General features: G+C 43.0%; 1 protein-coding gene across 1 annotated transcript; it reads right to left on the reverse strand.

The window, feature by feature from the left end:
- Positions 1 to 9,106: 9,106 nt before the first annotated feature.
- LOC100275040 (uncharacterized) lies at positions 9,107 to 10,441 on the reverse strand. The gene is made up of 2 exons (NM_001371645.2): positions 9,900 to 10,441; positions 9,107 to 9,691 (listed from the first exon to the last, which is right to left on the reverse strand). The coding sequence occupies exons 1-2, from the start codon at positions 10,064 to 10,066 to the stop codon at positions 9,463 to 9,465; spliced, it is 396 nt and encodes a 131-aa protein (NP_001358574.1). The 5' UTR covers positions 10,067 to 10,441; the 3' UTR covers positions 9,107 to 9,462.
- Positions 10,442 to 20,875: the final 10,434 nt, after the last annotated feature.

Genomic DNA, 20,875 nt, shown 5'->3' on the forward strand with positions numbered 1-20,875 from the left:
ATTAATGGCAGATCAATTTTTTTCTGGGAAGATCAGTGGAATAAGAGTATTCTAAGACAACAATATCCAAAATTATTCTCTTTTACCAAAAGCACAAAACTGTCTATCACAGAGGTTAAGGAACAAGATCATCTCTTTCGTATTTTTTTAATTGCCTATTTCTGAGCAAGCTTATGAACAATATCTAGAGCTACAGGTAGTCTGGGAGCAAATTGTCCTAGTAATGTAAAGGACCGATGGAGATACATATGGGGCTCAAACAACTCTTCAACTTAAAAAGCTTACAAACATTTAATGGGACAGACACAGGTTCACTCTATCTACAAGGACCTATGGAAGAGTAAATGCCAACCAAAGCATAAAGGCTATGGCTTAAAAACAGACTCAACACCAGGAATATGCTGAGAAGGAAAAACATGATTCTAGAATCATACTCATGTGAGAACTGTTTATGGCAAAGAGAGGAGACTCTTTATCACATGTTTCTCAGATGCAACTTTGCAAAAGCTTGTTGGAACTCAATTGGAATAACCCCACCCATAATTGCTCATCTAGAGGAGGCCTCGGAAAACCTCAAACAACAACTTAACGTTCCTTTTTCTATGGAGGTCATTATTCTCATGACATGAAGCATTTGGAAAAGCCACAATGAATGGCTGTTTGAAAATAAAGACCCTTCAGTGCATCACTGTACGCATGAATTCAGTAAGGAACTACGGTTGGTTATTCATAGAGCGTGAGGAAAATATGACATCTCCATTCCAAGCTGGTTGGATCTGTGGCAGTCATAAGATTTGTTTTGCTCAGACCAATCCTTGTAACTTTTCAATTAGATCTTTCAGACTAACTCTTGTAACCAAGTCGAGTTGTACCTTTTTCATATTTAATATAAAATCTCAGTAGGGATCTCCCCTCCTGATCTTTCAAAAAAAAAAGATACTAACCATTCTTGCTTGAAGATGTTTCTACCTTATTGCTTATGATTTGAATCTTTTACGAATTGATTCAATGTTTAGGATTTATTTTAAAATGAGAAAAACCGAGCTCTAGAACAGGGGTTCACAAGGCCGCTCGGCGCTCTGCCTTGCCTCCCTTCTTTTCTGTTGTCTCAAGTCAGCGCCCTTCTTTGCTTTTCGATCAATTTCACAAGCACGAATCAACCTAACCAATAATATGTTGCCCTTTTGAAGGACTCTGCTTTCTAATTTTCGTCTCTTCTAAATAGTTTCTAGAAATTTAAGCTTCTGGTCCCGTTGCAAGTAGCAAATCCCTTATATTTGAAGGCTGCAATGTAGTAATCCTGTTGCATCGTACGTGTGAGTAGTGTTACAAAATATTACATATGTGATCAATCCAAGGGGTGCGACAGTTTTCCCCAAGGGACACACCTCTTGGGATACACCCCTTCACTTGTATATAAGTGTAATGATCTATGGAATACAAACAGTTCGGTTATTTGTTTCTCTCTCAATTCTCATTTGCCGCTGAGTATACTTCAACACGTTATCAGCACCTTTGCTCTCCAGTGAGCGGTTTCAGTCATGGCAGGCGATGGCTAATCTCCATCGAGCGCACGAAGGCCGCAGGTTCGGGACATGCATGGACACGGCGGAGACCACATCCCATGGTGGGCGGTGTAGAGTCTGGCGATGAACCACCGTGGTGCACGTCAGTCACGGTGACCGTGAGCGACCACTCGGCAGCGTCGAACTGCTCATCGCCGACAAGCGTGCAGACAAGGCCTATGGCGCCCGTATCAGGTGATTGCGTTTACGCTTCAAAGACTCTGCTAGGTTGTTGCAGACGATACTTCCATGGCACTTCTCGGTGCGCGGGCGCTGCCTGACCCGGCAAGTCCGGTCCAGCGCGGTCGTGGCCGGCGCGGATGTTGCTCCGGTTTGGCTTCCCTGCGCACGGGGGCGTGGGCTACCGGCATCTGCCTCGGGCTTGGCCACCCCGGTAGGGGCAGGCGGGCCCCTTGTCGCGTGCGGCCTCGGGGCACGGACGTCTGGCAACGGCGGCGCATCCGGCTCCTCGGCGGCTCCAGGCACAGGGGCCTCAGCGGGCGAGCGTGCGGCCCCGGCCAAGCCGGCTGCGGACGCTGCCCGGTTGCGGGCGACGCACGGCACGGACGTCGCGGGCGCGCGGCCCCGACCATGCCGGCTGCGGGCGCTGCCGGCGCTGCCCGGTTGCGGCCGATGCTCGGCGCAGACGTCGCCGGAACGCACGGCCCTGGCGCAGACGAGGCTCGGCCTCGCCGGCTGCGGGCGCTCGGCTCGGTTAGGCCCCGGCAAGGGGCGCTCGGCGACCCGGCAAAGGGCACGACCGACCTCGACCCCGGCAGGGGCGGGCGAGCCCCTCGGTGCCGCTGGCTCGGCTCGCCGGAGCGCGCGGGCGAGGCTGCCCCCCCCCCCCCCCGGCACAGGCGCGGCCCCACTGGCGGCGGCTCGACAAGGCAGGGACGGCTGGGCAACCCACCATGCGGCGGCGGCGGCTAGGCATGGGGCGGAACCCTAACCGCCTCCCCTTTTTATTGGGCGCAAGGAGCACCTGGCCGCGCGTGGGCCTGCACGTGGGCCGCCCGGCCTTGGCTGACGCGCGTAGGCCGCTCGGCCTGGCAGGCGCGCCTGGGCCGCCCCGGCCTTGAGGCTGGCAATGTGGGCCACGTCGGCCTGGTGGCGCCTGGGCCGCCTCCCACAGAACCAGATTGGCCTATATGGTCTATTTTATTATTTTAAATTCTGAATTTTAAGTATAAGACTCTGTTTTATATATCAATTCAGTTCTAACTTGTGTTAGTGTGTCTAAATTCGATATTTAGACTGCAAATTATACTATGTATTGTACATACTTGTCTGTTTTATTATAAATCTGGCAGACTTTAATTTGTGAATTATCTTTGTTTTTTACATTTATAATTCACATATTTTCGACTTGCTTTGTTTTTGCATTCTTTATGATTGCATGCAAAAACATAGCATATTAATAAGTCGAAACTCACTGGTCCTCATGCAAAATGAGGTTGCAGTTTTTGGGTGAAAGCATAGGGTGATGGAGTCCTAAGCACTGGCTGCGCTAAATTCTTTATAGAATTTAGTAGCCCAGAGACCGTGCTTTAGGCCGCATTTGAAATGCCTATCACTATAAGGTCTACATCTTTCGAGATGATTACCTATACGTGCTACCCAAAAAGATCACAGACCAAGCAGGCGTCGCGGGCTATGGAGCCAGGCTGGACGCTGCAGTCATGGTGACTGCTAAAAGAATTCTTTTAATTAAGTTCTACTTAATTAAATGATGAATTCTTGCAAAATATGACACATATCTTGAACTTGGGATATTTCAACACATGATGGAGATCTAGGCTTTGGCTGCAATAAGTTCTTGGAATTTATTTGCCCTGAGACCAAGCTTTTAGACAGCAAAATGTTATTTGCCCATCAGTAAGAGGTCTACATCATATGGTCATGATGATTACCTGTGTGTTCTCCCAAGTAGATATGTTGGAGATGTGATGTTGGTTATTCACCTTTATGGTGATTTCCATTTTATTTTTGAAATTTTGGTCAAGCACAGGGTAGTGGAGTCCTAAGCATTGGCTGCGGTATGTTCTTTGAATATATCAGCCCAGAGACCATGCTTTCAGGCAGCAAAAGTTTTGCCCACTACTGGGAGATCTACTCCATTGTTTCATTACATGGAGATTATCTACGTTGTGTCCACCGATTTTCAAAAATCCTTTGGTACACTGTATGTGATACCTAGAATTCTCCAACATATAAAGATATGTTATATTTTGCGGCAAAGTTGCAACAGCAAATGAAAATGGTTATGCCATTTGAAGGATAATTATTTAATAAAGTTTGATGAACTCGCTTAATGAGCTTAATTATCCTTAATGTTCATTGGATATGTTCATTCCATTTTTGCATGATATGGGAATTCACCCCTTCGATTTGGAGGAAATGAGATGCTCTCTTTCTCTTATGGTTCTTATGAAAAGAACTTATGTGCTTTTGCGGCTTGATGTGCAAGCGCAAAATGAATAGCAAAGAAAATCATAAGACTTGTGGACTTATGAGTATGTGTCTACATGATGTTGTAGACTAATACTTTGTATTCATATATTTTGCTTGAAAGCAAATATACAAGCACATTAAAAAGGGAAGAGCAATGAGTATGACAAACTCTTTTGTCATTACACTATATGTGATATAGTGTTGTATGCCCAGGCATCTAATCTTGTATATGAAATCCCAATAGATGCATACTACTCATGAAAGCTAAGATATGAAGTGTACTTCAATCTTCCATCTGACATGATAACAGTGGTTAGTTGTGTAAATCATGATTTGGACTAATCATGTAACAACACTTCTTTTTCTAAGAGAAGACCACTTTGTTAGATGATTTGCTTTTGAGTAATATTTAAATGATGCGTGAGATTTGGTATAATCTCATAATTGATGTTGTGATAGGTTCAACTCATACGGTGTGAGTTGAACACACTCATGTGATTTGAGTGTAAAAACTCATATGAATTTGAGTTAAACAAACTCATCGATTGGAGTTGATCACTCATGTGATTTGAGTTGAACAAACTCATCGATTAGAGTTGAACCAACTCATCAAGGGAGTTGAAGACTCATTGATTTGAGTTGTGCAAACTTGTACAGGGATTCTTCCAATTGAGGAAGAAACATGCAATGTGGAGAATTGAGCCACAAACTCTATAAGTGGGGAAACAAAATATTCTCATATTCCTTTGGAAAGAGGAAAGAATATTTTAACAATCGCTTCGCGCGATATCATGATATGTTATTATCATATCCCCTTTGGTATTGGAAGTATCAAGGATGTGTTGAGATATCCCAATTGTTATCTTACCATATTATAGAGATATCCATATAATTTCTATCATGTGGAAACACAAGGTGATAGTGATGGATATTGCATATGTTTCTCAGAAACATTTCTTATGGACTGTATTCTACATACATCCTCCCATACAAAGTGTTGCATATGTTATAACTTTTCAAGTGATGATACTTACCATGCTGGGTAAGATTAAATTGGTCATCCCATTGTTGGAATGAAATGAAAGTTATGAACAATTCTATTGGTCATGTTTTTCCCATAAGATAGATACTTGATGAGTATCATTGGGAATGAGATTTTAAGTCCCTCTTATCTTAAAATCTGATCTGAATTGGTTAAGTTCTTTGAATTGTTTCAAAGAAACGAGTGTGGTCCATTACATAGATGATATGGACATTGAAGGCTTTATATGGTTATTTGGTGCATCTATATGATGACCTGAAGTGTGTCCTTCGGACAACACATGACCATTAAGTAATAATGTCTCAAGCTTGAGCACATTAGCCTCCACACTACTGAATTTACCAAATGTTCTTACAATGATGATTGTTTGTCTTGGTATTCAGAATGATATCCATAAAGGATATGATGAATCTGTGATAGATTCGAAAAAATTCAGATCATTAATGACCATCAACAATGAATTGTCATTTCCAACTGGTTATGGTTGGAGTCAGGAATTTTGCACGCTCCTGACTTGCGATTAACTGCATGTACTGCATGTACAAGTTCCCCTATGGTTTTTAGTACGTGGGAATCCAAGAATGATTTCCCATGCGTACATTGGGTATGTTCCCAATCTCACCACCGCAGCGTACATATATGGGCACACAGAAAACTGGGGATCTATGTGAGAATTTATTCTCCGTCGATCATTAAGTTTTAGAATCTCTTCATGAGAATCTATTTACGGCCCGTACGCTTGCTTGAATCATGAGCTTTTCCAGGCATTAGGGGGAGATTTCGAGTACCAAAATGAATGCCAGGAAATTATCATGAATGCAGTAAGCATTCAGGCTCAGGATCACGTACTAAAACTGAACCTTTGGGTTCGAATGATTTGCAAGAAGTTGCAAATTGACTGCCATGTGCATTTACTATGAGGTGTCACTCAAATTAATCCTATGTGGAAGTGCCAGAAAGAGTGGTTAAATGGAACACCACTAAACTCTCTATTGCAACGTTGTTGTAAATAAGAGGGAGAGAAGTATGGTCACAAATTGGGATTAAGATGCTTGCAAGCAGCTGAAGTCTATGCCTTCTGAGATAGTAAATGCAGACCAACTATTCGTTGGTAACCAACCTAGTGTTGGTAGACACCTAGAGGATATGGATTATCCTGTGAATGGAAGACATTCACAACCTAGCTCAGTGCGCACTGATGAGGCTAGGTTATCGGAAGCCCTTGATTCTCATTTTGGGATTTCACGAGGAATCATAAGGGTACATAAAAAAGACTTTATGTCAACTGGAGAATTGTGTTATTTAAAAGCTACAAGTGTCGACACATACACCTCAGCAATTGTATATGCACTCCAAGTGATCCAAAAGACTATGGCCATAGCAGAGCACGAGTATGCTCAAATTGGATCTTGTTGAGTGATACAATGTTGCAGAGATAGTCTTGCTCACCGGAAAGAAGTGTTAACTTATTTTCACTTCAAGGTATCTTACTGTGGATACAAGTTTGTTTTCATGGACTTGGAAACAATGAGGTGGTGAGAAAGCATGGCTAGTAGCAACTGGGTTTATACGCAAACCCAAGCATTATTTTAATGCTATAAATTCTCCTCTACTGTGAGTAGTTAAATTCCGATACAATAATATGGGCAGTAAATCATCTATCTGTGCAGTTGATAGATGTAGTGACAACATGTGCATATGTGGTCACTGGATTATGGTATTTATGGAGTTTTGAAGGATTCCAAATACATAATCACCAATCACAAATTTGCAATGCTTGGAAAGTCTTTGTGACTTAGAGCATCCTGGTCAAATATGGTACATTTGACCTAGTGAATCCTTCCTTCTGAAAGGATACACAAAGTATGGTATGTTCAGTGTAAATATGTGCAACATATTTTAAACATACATTACTTATCGACGGAGTTCGAGATAGAGGATATGAAATGAAAGAGATTTTCAATTCAAACTAAACTATCTTGAGTATCTTGGATACAAAGTTGTCTATATCCAACGTATATTGAAGAAATTCAATATAATGGAATCATAGTCATTTGATTCTTTCAGATCATGAGATGTGCTATTGTATCTTGCAAGAGCATCCGGCCGGATATTGCTTTGCAATGATTTGCTAGCTAACAGCACATGAGATCGAGTTATGATCTCTGTGTACTCATGCTCTCCTTATGTTTGGATATATTGATCTTGGATATCTTTAGAAGATCCCCAGGTACAAGATCAATGACATACTTCTGGTAAGTTGGACCTACTGTTTGATAAATGTTGATCAACAGAGATTAATGGTCACTTACACTAATCATTCTATAGTACACTTCGTGGGATTGTACAGAATGATATACTACATACTGAGGGTATGTGGTGGTCATGATTTTATATCATTGACCTTATTATCTATGGAGATAATATTACTTTGTGTTGTTTAGATGAAAAACAAGTTACGAACTAAGTCCCTACCTTACTCCACATTTTAATGTGTTTGAGAGCAGGTATGAGATGACTTAGTGATTCGTAAAGATCAAGGGGAGTTTCCTCTTGATCGGAAAAACTTGTTTTTACATCATGTTGTACTCTTTTCTTTGCATGAGTTTTTCCCCTGTTTTGGGTTTCTCATTCAAAGTTTTTAACGAGGCAACATCAACACAAGGCCTATGTCGTATCATCTATTTTTTCCATAGAGGTTTTTCGAGGATGATACATTATGACATAGCTATTGTTGTATTTGAACTAGGTTATGAGTTTATCTCATAAGAGTTTAAATGATCAACAATAGATCGTGATTATTCTCCTTATTTTTCCCATTGGGTTTTTAAGGAGACTCGGCTCATATGTTGATTTCCCAGATTTTCTGACACGATTATCTTGGAGAAATATTAGCCTGAGTTATATGTCTCATCATTTATTTTCCCCACTGGGGTTTTTGAAATGATGACTATAGACATATTATTGTTCTTTGGGCTAGAGGTCCATGGGAGAACAATGGCATACCATGGTTCAATTGAACCACCGACAATTATCTATAAGGATAATTGAGCTTGTGTTGTTCAGATGGAAACAGGAAAATGGAAACATTAACATCTTGCAAAGTCTTGTGATAATCTTGCTGATATATTCACAAAATCTCTACCATACTCAACGTTTTCAGAAATGTGTTGAGGTGATTGGTATGAGAAGACTCAAGTGTTTGAAAGATCAGGGGGAGTAATTCTCCGTGATATTCGACCTGTTTTATACCATCATATTACACTCTTTTCTTTGTATGAGTTTTGCCTTATTGAGGTTTTCTCATCCAAAGTTTTTAACGAGGTAATATCAACTAAGCTATATGCTTCATCATTGACTTTTCCCCACAGGGGTTTTTACGAATGATGATTACAAGCATATTTTCTTTTGGAGTTCGTGTGAGATTATTCTCATTATCCAAAAGACATTGTGTACTCCTTATTTTTCCCACAGGGTTTTTGAGGAGATAAGATCTTGGAAGAACATCTGACAGATCATCAAATGAAGTTGGATTGATCAAGGGGGAGTGTTACAAAATATTACATATGTGATCAATCCAAGGGGTGCGACAGTTTTCCCCAAGGGACACACCTCTTGGGATACACCCCTTCACTTGTATATAAGTGTAATGATCTGTGGAATACAAACAGTTCGGTTATTTGTTTCTCTCTCAATTCTCATTTGCCGCTGAGTATACTTCAACAGTTATTAATATAAGACAAGTGCGTGTGCTGTGTGGACGCCGTGGCACCTCGAGACCATGTCCTGAATCCAAACGGGACTAGTAAAGTTTAGTCACTTAGAATCCAAACTCGCATTGTTCTGCCCATTTCAGAAGTCACCTCGATCGACCTCGTAGGAAGAAAAAGGAGCAGGAAATTAAATAAAGGGCTGTTTAAAAAAGTTCTGACGTTTTTCTAATTTTTACCCTTTAGTCATGATTTTTTTTGTTCAATTTTACTCTTTCCGCTCTAGCTGGTAAAGCGAAGATGGAACTAATGAAGCTCAAGAACACATATATACATGGTGATAATCGATCGATCTGTTCATTTGCTACTGTGGTTTTGTACATGTACAGCTAGCTAGGTCGTCACAACAAAGCTTTCGTTATTCATTTCCTTCTCTCCGCCGCGCCTCTACGTAGCTTCGTCCTCCAGATGCATGTCGTTCTTCATCGTCAGTCCGTGCATGCTCCGTATAGCTCTACCTACCTAGCTAACCGCCGGAGGTCCAGCTGCAACTCGTCCAAGGCGGCAGAGCACACACACCTGATCCGGACCCCAACCCCACGCATGGCAGGCGGCAAAAAAAAATCACCACTGCACGATCGAGGACGGTCGATGTTCGAATCACGAGTGCTGCCCGCCGTGTAGCTACTAGCTAGCTGGCTGCCACGGGCGGGTTGCGCGCGGCGAGGTTGGCGATGGTGGGGCGGCGGCGCATCACGGGCGGCGGCCTGGTCGACGCCGCGGCCTCAGCTGCCGCCTGCGAGGAGGAGGACGCCGACGGAGAGCGAAGGAGGCGGTGGCGCCGCGCCGCCGCGTGGAGCGCCTCGTCCATGTCCTTCTGCTCGTCCCTGCAGTCCTCGCTGCAGAACGCCGCGTCCCCCCTGCGTCGCGCGCGGGCGAGTCGGTTAGCAGTTTAGAGCACACGCGGACCGGGCGCGCCATAATTAACCAAGGCACTGGCACACACCGCACGCCATGGCCCATGGCTCCATGCTCTCCGATCCGCTCCGTGGACCATGGGGTGCATGTGTGATGCATGCAGGAAGGAGGAGCTAGCTGAGAGGAAGACGACCGATGGCGCGCACGTACTTGTACATGAAGACATCGCGGTCGCGGGCGATGCTCTCCTTGCAGAGGTAGCAGGACTCGAGGTAGTGGAGGCGATGACGCGCCACGGCGCCGCTCGGCCTCATCGCCACCCGGTAGAACCTCGTCCCCACCTTCACGTACCCCTCCTCCTCCTCGTCGTTCTCCATCACCTCCGATCCGCCCCCGTGAGCTTGGTCTCTTGGATGCCCCCCCCCCCCCCCCCCCCCCCCCTCTCCCTAGCTAGCTAGCAAGGCAGCTATAGCATATGGTAGTCCCTTCCCTAGCTACTCGCCATTGCTTGCACTTCCTAAAATACTTAAAGAAGAACCTGCTTCGTCCTACGCTGCCCTCTGGCTCTCCATCATCATGCCTTGCTTGCAGTTGCCTGGCTCGATCTCTTATTACAGAAGAGAAGACAAGAAAAGAGAAGAGAAAGGAGAAGAAAAGCTGCTGACGGACGCTGCCTCTAGCCTACGGGGTATGGCGCGGCATGGCGGCTGCCCAACGAGGCGTGTTCTTCTTACTCTCTACCTCTTCTTCTCGTTGCTTCGATCCGTAGACAGATCTGGAGCTATCCCAGGACACTTATTATATGCTGTGTGCGCGCGCGGCTTGTCTGCACGCGCGCTGCCTGCCTGCCATGCATGCGTGGGCTTGGGGTCCGGATCAGGTGTGTGTCGTTGCAACTGATGATGGCAGCAAAACCATGGGTGGTAGGACAGTAGAGGCCATGGAACCTGTTGGCGCAGCATGGCTGCCTGCCTGCGTAGGGGGGATTAATGTTGACTTGCTATATATGGTGGTGTTTTGTTAATGCCTCCGCTTTTTTTATGGTGAACCGTCGTTTGGTTCACATATTTAACGTAATGAGTAACTGATAATATTAAATTATGTTTGTTTAAGTCTAACCGTAATCGATACCACACTACAAATGGCTACCGACTTATTTAAATTTGTTACCGTCGATATTTGAGTGTAAATCATTATCATTACCATTTACATTATATTTCGTGAACCAAACGGCACCGCACACATGTTTTGTTAGTGATGGGGTTTTTGACCTAAGATCATAAAAAACTTGTTCCTCGTTGCTCACCATCGAAACAACACCCATTATTTGTCAATTCATGGAGAGACGATACTGCAAAGTTGTTGAAATCACACATGAACGCCGGTAAAAACATGAAAGGCCAATAAAACTTCAGACCCGCGTGACCGAATCCGAATACTAGCTTATAACGTCTGCCTAGCTTATAACGTATATGAATTAGGACAGGTATTTTTCGCGCTAATATAGACCTCTACTTTTTATCGGGCCCGTTGCGAAAGCTCTCCTTTGCTGCTTCGAGCAGCATATAGCATCATTTGATCCATTCGGGTGGGTCGTCGACAATCAATTGTAGATGTCATTGAAGAGGATGATCTTACGGTTGCTCATGGACCTGTGATCCTTCAAATGCTTTGTGGTATGACGACAAGGAGGTTCAGTGGTGGAGTTGTACATAGACACTATTTAGCCCTAAAAGATCGGTCCATTTTTGTTGTTGACCTCAAAGGGAACATTATTATAGTAGCCACACGTACAACTATAAAGTTATGAACTCAAAAAACTAATCTCAACTTAAAAATTGGGCCCAACTCAAAAAAGTATGGGTGTGTTTGGTTTGGCTTTTGGCTTTGGCTTTTGCCCCCTAAAAGCCAAAAGCCAACCAAAGGGCTGGATCCAGAAAGCAGCTTTTTCTAAAAGCCGACTTTCTCGTAGTGCAAAACTGAAAGCACCCCTAGACCTGCTTTTAGTGGCTTTTGGATGGAACTGTGAAAACATATATCGAAGAACTTTTAACGACTTTTAGTGGTTTCCACCAAACGATTTTTAGCTTTTTAACAGCACACAGCCTACAGCAGCTTTTTCCACAGCTCACAGCCCACAGCAACTTTTTCCACAGCCACAGCCCAACCAAACAGACCCTATATATACTTATAAGTCCTTTGTCCTCCGTCTTAGTCTAGTCCCGTTGTCGTTGGAACCTCGATGCACTAAGTATGTAGACTGTGTAAGAAAAATGGACCCCGAGCCATTTGGCTAATTGAGTTTTGGTGTTTGATGATCAACACAATTCGTGAACTAATAAGTTTTCTAGTGTTTGTGTTTGTAGTTCACATGATGCAAGATCTACTTGGACTAAGGAATTGGGGAAAGCAACACCTCAAAAGAAGATATTAAAAAGATCCAAGAAAAGTCCAAGTGTGCTGCCTGTGGACTGTCTGTGCGTGGAGCACCAGACTGTCCGGTGCACCAGGGAACTGCAGCCCGACGGCTAGTTCTAGGTGGCACCCGGAGAGAAGACCACCGGACTGTCCCGTGTGAGCACCGGACTGTACGGTGTGAAAATCCTGCGGCGCCAACGGTCACCTGCTCTGACAGGGCAATGGCTAGGCGCACTAGACAGGCTACAATGCGCTGTCCGGTGCACCACCGGACTGTCCGGTGTGTCGCAGAGAACAACAGCTTTTCTCCAACGGCTATTTTGGAGTTGGGGCCTATATATACTTCACCCAACCGACCATTTGAAGGGGTGGGAGCCAAAGCAACATACCAAGGCATATAGTGCACATTTCCAAGAGCTCAAACACCCAAGTGCTTAATAGAATCACTCGGTGATTAGCGTAGGTGCTTTGCGAAGTGCTTAGGTTAGTTAGACCGCTTTAGCGCTTGCTCTAGATGAACCCTAGTTAGTTGAGTGAGTTTTGTAAAACCACACAACCCCTCGGCTCTTGCGTGAGCCGTTGTAATTGTACCGAGTGGGGCAAGAGTCTTGCGAGACCATGACAACCACTTTTGTGTCACGGCCGCCACCGTGTACCGGAGAGAACGAAGCCCGCGGTATTTTCGGCCGGAAGCTCGATAGTGGAGACAGCGGGGAGCGTCCGAGAGGAGCCGAAAGTAGAGCACCACTTGCGTGTGGAGAAGGCCCGCGGCTCTCTACGGAGTTACTCGACCGAGGTGCTTGGCCCTCGCGTGGGCTTCCCTTTGCATAGGGACACCAACGAGGATTAGTCGGAACCTTGTGCGGTTCCGGATACCTCGGTAAAAATACCGGCTTCATCCACGAGAGTTTGCATTATCTACCTTGCTCTTTAAGCTTCCACATTTATATTAAGCATTTAAGTTTCAATCTTGTATTCATACTTATATAGTGTACATTGAAATTTAGCCATTGCGGTAGAGATAACAACACTTAGACAAAACCTAGTTTGCACTTTCTAGTTTGATTATTTGCATAGGTTTTGCTCTAGGGATTTATTTGTGGCCTAGTTTAGTAAAAGTTTTAGAAGTCCTAATTCACCCCCCCCCTCTTAGGCGTCACCCGTTCCCTACAAGTGGTATCAGAGCCTGGTTTGGCTAATTTGAAACGCTTTAGCTTCACCGCTAAAAAGAGTCGACACCTTTTAGAGGAAGGGATGGATACCCATAGGCCACCACACTTCGACGCACTAACTTAACATATTATAGTGCTAGAATGGCTTGTTACCTAGAGGCCGTTGATTTAGGTGTTTGGAGAGTCACTCATGACGGGATGAAACCACTCAAGAATCCCGAGAAACCCACCACGAGTGAGGAAAAAGAAATTTATTTAAATGCTAGAGCCAAAAATTGCTTGTAAGAATCTCTTAGCATGGATATTTTTAATCAAGTATTTACCTTGAAAACTGCTAATGAGATTTGGCTAAAATTGCATGAGCTTCATGACGGCACATCAAATGTCTGTGAGCAAAAACATTGCCTACAAATGTCCGTGAGCAAAAACATTGCCTAGTTTTAAATGAGTATAATTCATTTGCTATGAAAGATGATGAGCTTGTTAGAGACATGTATTCTCGTTTAAATCTAATCATCAATGAGCTCAACTCTATTGCCATAAATAAGCTAGGTGATGCGAACATTGTAAGGAAGATTATCTCCCTTCTACCACAACGAAGATATGGGAGCATCATCACCATCCTTCACAACATGGAGGACTTGAGCAACATGACCCCGACCATTGTAATTAGGCAAACCGCGGCTTTTGAGATGTCGCGAAAAATGTGTCGGGGAGAGGAGCCAACTTCCTCAAGGCCATATGCTTTTGCATGTGATGATAGGAAGGGCAAAAAGAAGGCTTCCACTTCAAGTTCCTCAAGTGAAGAAGAGGAGGAAGAAGAAAGTGATGATGATGAAGATAATCAACCATGCACATCATCCTCCGAGGATGAAGAAACAATCCGACGCGTCAGAAAGGTAATGGGGATGATCCACAAGATTAATCTAATGGGTGTGCCCCTGTAGGTCGAAGATCTTCTCTTTAACATTGACAGGAAAAAGTAAAGGAAGAGAGGATGCTTCGCATGTGGGGAGAAGGGCCACTTCAGGGACAACTGTCCAAATATGGCCGAACCCAAAAAGAAGAGGAGCAAAGGCAAGGCGCTAACAAGTGTTAGAACTTGGGATGATTCTTCAAGTGAAGATGAACCTCCAAGGACGCGCAGCCACCGATCCTCATCACGCTCATCACGGTCATCACACAAATGCCTTAAGGCAAGAGATAACAAAAGCATTCCATCCTCTAGTGATGAAAGTAGTAGTGATGATGAAGGTGAGGGAAAGCCCTCTGTAGATGAGCTTGCGGAAGCCATAGAATTTTTCTAGGATGTTTGCACTAAGAAAAAAGCTCAACTTAAAACTTTGAAAAATAAGTTGATTAGCTCCCAAAATGATTATAAAGGTTTGCTAGAAAAATTTGAAACTTTTGCAAACTTAAATAGTAAGTTATCAACTAAAATTGAGCTATTAGAATCCAGTGCTCCATCCACTGCTACCGATGATGGTCTCATTAAAAAGAATGAAAAACTTAAGGCTAAGTTAGCTAGCTCCCAAGAAGCTATTGAAAATTTGCTAGAGAAAATGGAAATTCTTAGCATACACAATAATTAGCTAACTACTAAGCTAGAAAACATTGGTAGCATCCCAGCAGCATCTTTAGTTGAAATACCTGAAATTATTAAGAAAGATGCTTCTACTTCTTGCTTTGATTTAATTGATGATTCTAACCCCTGCAACCAAGTTCTTGTTGAGAATATTGTTGTAGAAACATGTTCGAATGAGATTGCAAAGGAAAATGAACAGTTAAAGCAAGAAGTGGCTCGCCTTGGCAAGGCTTTGTATGACAAGAAAGGCAAAGCCAAACAAATCCGACCTCCACAGGATAACACCACTGCGGGAGTGAACAAGCCTATCGAGGGAGAAACTGTGATTTGTAGGCTATGCCATATGGAAGGCCATAAGTTTTTCCAATGCAAGGCGATGACTGGGGATAAACAAAGGCAAAAGCTCAAGCAAAAGCCATCAAGCAAAATCTCCAACACCTACATCAAAAAGGTGGACAAAAAGGCTGCTACACCATATTTGATCAAGAAGAAAAAGAATGGGAAGGTGATAGCAATCAAGGCTAACAAACAAGCCAACAAAGCAAAGGGGGCCAAACACATCTGGGTACCAAAGGAAATAATTTCAACCATGAAAAGCACCAAGAAGGTTTGGATCCCAAAAGGGAAGTGAGTGAACCGAAGGTCATCGGGAAATTTGGAGACTTGGCAAAGTTGGGATGTATATCATGGGATACATCTTATTGGATCAAGTTTATTGCCAAGTAAGTTAGTCAACAATTTGGACCCAAATTTCCCCACCCATGACATAGGTAACTAGATTTATTGTATTTCTTATTTTTAGATATGCGTATCTATTTATCTTATATCTAGTTTACCTTTCGTGCCTAGTATTACATTTGGTATTTACTTTTGTTTAAAATTATGCATACTAGGTAAATCACATGGTAGGATTGCTTGCTTTCAATTCATATACTTAAGCAAACCTACATGGCTTAAAATGTTTATTTAAGCACGGCACATAGCTTCAATATCACTCCATAATAAATGATACATCTTTTGATAACTGTGAATTCTTCAAGTGGTAAAACACACATATTCTACCAGTTGTATCATTTAACTTATATGTGCCAATGTTCAGATTATAGATAATTTCCCCCTCTTGATATCAAATCAAAGTGCATGTCTCCTACAAGTATTCAAAACTTGTATGCACACCTTCAGGGGGAGGTTACTCTATAATCTAAAACTTTGAGACTAACACCTTTTCAAGTCTACTTCATGTGGTAGTCTCATTGTAAGGAAAATGAGGTCCCCGGATAAAGACAACAATCTTCCACTGCAAAAATCTTCAAGAACTCCCATGTCTCTCAAGCTCGTAATTGAATTTCAATCGGTATTTTTTGAGACATCATCTAGTATCATTCACATGTCTTCTCCAATATTTGATTAGGCTATATTTCATATCATATACTTCCATGTTGCTAAAAATGCATAAGTGGTTAACTCATATTCCGTTACCTATGCATAAGGGAAGTTAGTTTATTTAAATCATGTCTTGCACCTCTAATTTTCACATGCTTTTTCCTAAAAGGAGAAGATCTCTGTCAGGGGGAGTATTTCTTCGCCTCTAAAAAGGGGAGAAATTTTCTCTCTAAAAGAGAACACTCTTTTAGGGGGAGTAATCTTTTGAGGACTAGCTTTTATTTACTTCCTACATGCTTTTATTGTCTTCCTTTTCGGTGGTTGATGCCAAAGGGGGAGAAGTTTAGGGACCAAAGCAATGAAAACTATATCAAACACCAAACACCACCAATTTAAAAATTTTAAATCTTCAAATGGTTTTCAAGTGGTTTTGGTTATTTGGTCCAAAAATAAGAAGTAAGTGAATTATGGAGTTAGGGGGAGGCTTAAGTCCATAATATCACATTGTGGGGGACAAACAAGCATCCTAGCAAATAGATTGCATATTTTTATTCAAATACTTGTATTATTTACTTGTTTTGGTTGTGTTGTCATCAATCACCAAAAGGGGGAGATTGTAAGGAAAATGGACCCCGGGCCATTTGGCTAATTGGGTTTTGGTGTTTGATGATCAACACAATCCGTGAACTAATAAGTTTTCTAGTGTTTGTGTTTGTAGTTCACAGGATGCAAGATCTACTTGGACTAAGGAATTGGGGAAAGCAACACCTCAAAAGAAGACATTAAAAAGATCCAAGAAAAGTCCAAGTGTGCTGCCTGCGAACTGTCTGTGCGTGGAGCACCGGACTGTCCGGTGGCACACCGGACTGTCCGATGCCCACACGCCGGACTGTCCGGTGCACCAGGGAACTGTAGCCCGATGGCTAGTTCCAGGTGGCACCCAGAGAGAAGACCACCGGACTGTCCGGTGTGAAAAGCCTGCGGCTCCAACGATCACCTGCTCTGATAGGGCAACAGCTAGGCGCACCGGATAGGCTACAGTGCGCTGTCCGGTGCACCACGGGACTGTCCGGTGTGCCGCAGAGAACAGCAGCTTTTCTCCAACGGCTATTTTGGAGTTGGGGCCTATATATACTTCACCCAACTGGCCATTTGAAGGGGTGGGAGCCAAAGCAACATACCAAGGCATATAGTGCACATTTCCAAGAGCTCAAACACCCAAGTGCTTAATAGAATCACTCGGTGATTAGCGTAGGTGCTTTGCGAAGTGATTAGGTTAGTTAGACCGCTTTAGCGCTTGCTCTAGATGAACCCTAGTTAGTTGAGTGAGTTTTGTAAAACCACACAACCCCTCGGCTCTTGCGTGAGCCGTTGTAATTGTACCGAGTGGGGCAAGAGTCTTGCGAGACCGTGACAACCACTTTTGTGTCACGGCCGCCACCGTGTACCGGAGGGAACGAAGCCCGTGGCATTTTCGGCCGAAAGCTCGATAGTGGAGACTGCGGGGAGCATCCAAGAGGAGCCGAAAGCGGAGCACCACTTGCGTGTGGAGAAGGCCCGCGACTCTCTACGGAGTTACTCGACCGAGGTGCTTGGCCCTCGCGTGGGCTTCCCTTTGCATAGGGGCACCAACGAGGACTAGTCGGAACCTTGTGCGGTTCCGGATACCTCGGTAAAAATACCGGCTTCATGCACGAGAGTTTGCATTATCTACCTTGCTCTTTAAGCTTCCGCATTTATATTAAGCATTTAAGTTTCAATCTTGTATTCATACTTATATAGTGTAGATTGAAACTTAGCCATTGCGGTAGAGATAGCAACACTTAGACAAAACCTAGTTTGCACTTTCTAGTTTGATTATTTGCATAGGTTTTGCTCTAGGGATTTATTTGTGGCCTAGTTTAGTAAAAGTTTTAGAAGTCCTAATTCACCCCCCCCCTCTTAGGCGTCACCCGTTCCCTACAAGTGGTATCAGAGCCTGGTTTGGCTCATTTGAAACACTTTAGCTTCACCGCTAAAAAGAGTCGACACCTTTTAGAGGAAGGGATGGATACCCATAGGCCACCACACTTCGACGGCACTAACTTCACATATTATAGTGCTAGAATGGCTTGTTACCTAGAGGTCGTTGATTTAGGTGTTTGGAGAGTCACTCATGACGGGATGAAACCACTCAAGAATCCCGAGAAACCCACCACGAGTGAGGAAAAAGAAATTCATTTAAATGCTAGAGCCAAAAATTGCTTGTATGAATCTCTTAGCATGGATATTTTTAATCAAGTATTTACCTTGAAAACTGCTAATGAGATTTGGCTAAAATTGCATGAGCTCCATGACGGCACATCAAATGTCCGTGAGCAAAAACATTGCCTAGTCTTAAATGAGTATAATTCATTTGCTATGAAAGATGATGAGCTTGTTAGAGACATGTATTCTCGTTTAAATCTAATCATCAATGAGCTCAACTCTATTGCCATAAATAAGATAGGTGATGCGGACATTGTAAGGAAGATTATCTCCCTTCTACCACAACGAAGATATGGGAGCATCATCACCATCCTTCACAACATGGAGGACTTGAGCAACATGACCCCGACCATTGTAATTAGGAAAATCGCGGCTTTTGAGATGTCGCGAAAAATGTGTCGGGGAGAGGAGCCAACTTCCTCAAGGCCATATGCTTTTGCATGTGATGAAAGGAAGGGCAAAAGGAAGGCTTCCATTTCAAGTTCCTCAAGTGAAGAAAAAGAGGAGGAAGAAGAAAGTGATGATGATGAAGATAATCAACCATGCACATCATCCTCCGAGGATGAAGAAACAATCCGACGCGTCGGAAAGGTAATGGGGATGATCCACAAGATTAATCTAATGGGTGTGCCCCTGTAGGTCGAAGATCTTCTCTTTAACATTGACAGGAAAAAGTAAAGGAAGAGAGGATGCTTCGCATGTGGGGAGAAGGGCCACTTCAGGGACAACTGTCCAAATATGGCCGAACCCAAAAAGAAGAGGAGCAAAGGCAAGGCGCTAACAAGTATTAGAACTTGGGATGATTCTTCAAGTGAAGATGAACCTACAAGGACGCGCAGCCACCGATCCTCATCACGCTCATCACGGTCATCACACAAATGCCTTATGGCAAGAGATAACAAAAGCATTCCATCCTCTAGTGATGAAAGTAGTAGTGATGATGAAGGTGAGGGAAAGCCCTCTGTAGATGAGCTTGCGGAAGCCGTAGAATTTTTCCAGGATGTTTGCACTAAGAAAAAAGCTCAACTTAAAACTTTGAAAAATAAGTTGATTAGCTCCCAAAATGATTATAAAGGTTTGCTAGAAAAATTTGAAACTTTTGCAAACTTAAATAGTAAGTTGTTAACTAAAATTGAGCTATTAGAATCCAGTGCTCCATCCACTGCTACCGATGATGGTCTCATTAAAAAGAATGAAAAACTTAAGGCTAAGTTAGCTAGCTCCCAAGAAGCTATTGAAAATTTGCTAGAGAAAATGGAAATTCTTAGCATACACAATAATGAGCTAACTACTAAGCTAGAAAACATTGGTAGCATCCCAGCAGCATCTTTAGTTGAAATACCTGAAATTATTAAGAAAGATGCTTCTACTTCTTGCTTTGATTTAATTGATGATTCTAACCCTTGCAACCAAGTTCTTGTTGAGAATATTGTTGTAGAAACATGTTCGAATGAGATTGCAAAGGAAAATAAACAATTAAAGCAAGAAGTGGCTCGCCTTGGCAAGGCTTTGTATGACAAGAAAGGCAAAGCCAAACAAATCCGACCTCCACAGGATAACACCACTGCGGGAGTGAACAAGCCTATCGAGGGAGAAACTGTGATTTGTAGGTTATGCCATATGGAAGGCCATAAGTCTTTCCAATGCAAGGCGATGATCGGGGATAAACAAAGGCAAAAGCTCAAGCAAAAGCCATCAAGCAAAATCTCCAACACCTACATCAAAAAGGTGGACAAAAAGGCTGCTACACCATATTTGATCAAGAAGAAAAAGAATGGGAAGGTGATAGCAATCAAGGCTAACAAACAAGCCAACAAAGCAAAGGGGGCCAAACGCATCTGGGTACCAAAGGAAATAATTTCAACCATGAAAAGCACCAAGAAGGTTTGGATCCCAAAAGGGAAGTGAGTGAACCGAAGGTCATCGGGAAATTTGGAGACTTGGCAAAGTTGGGATGTATATCATGGGATACATCATATTGGATCAAGTTTATTGCCAAGTAAGTTAGTCAACAATTTGGACCCAAATTTCCCCACCCATGACATAGGTAACTAGATTTATTGCATTTCTTATTTTTAGATATGTGTATCTATTTATCTTATATCTAGTTTACCTTTGATGCCTAGTATTACATTTGGTATTTACTTTTGTTTAAAATTATGCATACTAGGTAAATCATATGGTAGGATTGCTTGCTTTCAATTCATATACTTAAGCAAACCTACATGGCTTAAAATGTTTATTTAAGCATGGCACATAGCTTCAATATCACTCCATAATAAATGATACATCTTTTGATAACTGTGAATTCTTCAAGTGGTAAAACACACATATTCTACAAGTTGTATCATTTAACTTATATGTGCCAAATTTTAGATTAT

The sequence above is a fragment of the Zea mays genome, chromosome 6 (assembly GCF_902167145.1).
Source record: "Zea mays cultivar B73 chromosome 6, Zm-B73-REFERENCE-NAM-5.0, whole genome shotgun sequence".
Lineage (NCBI taxonomy): Eukaryota > Viridiplantae > Streptophyta > Magnoliopsida > Poales > Poaceae > Zea > Zea mays.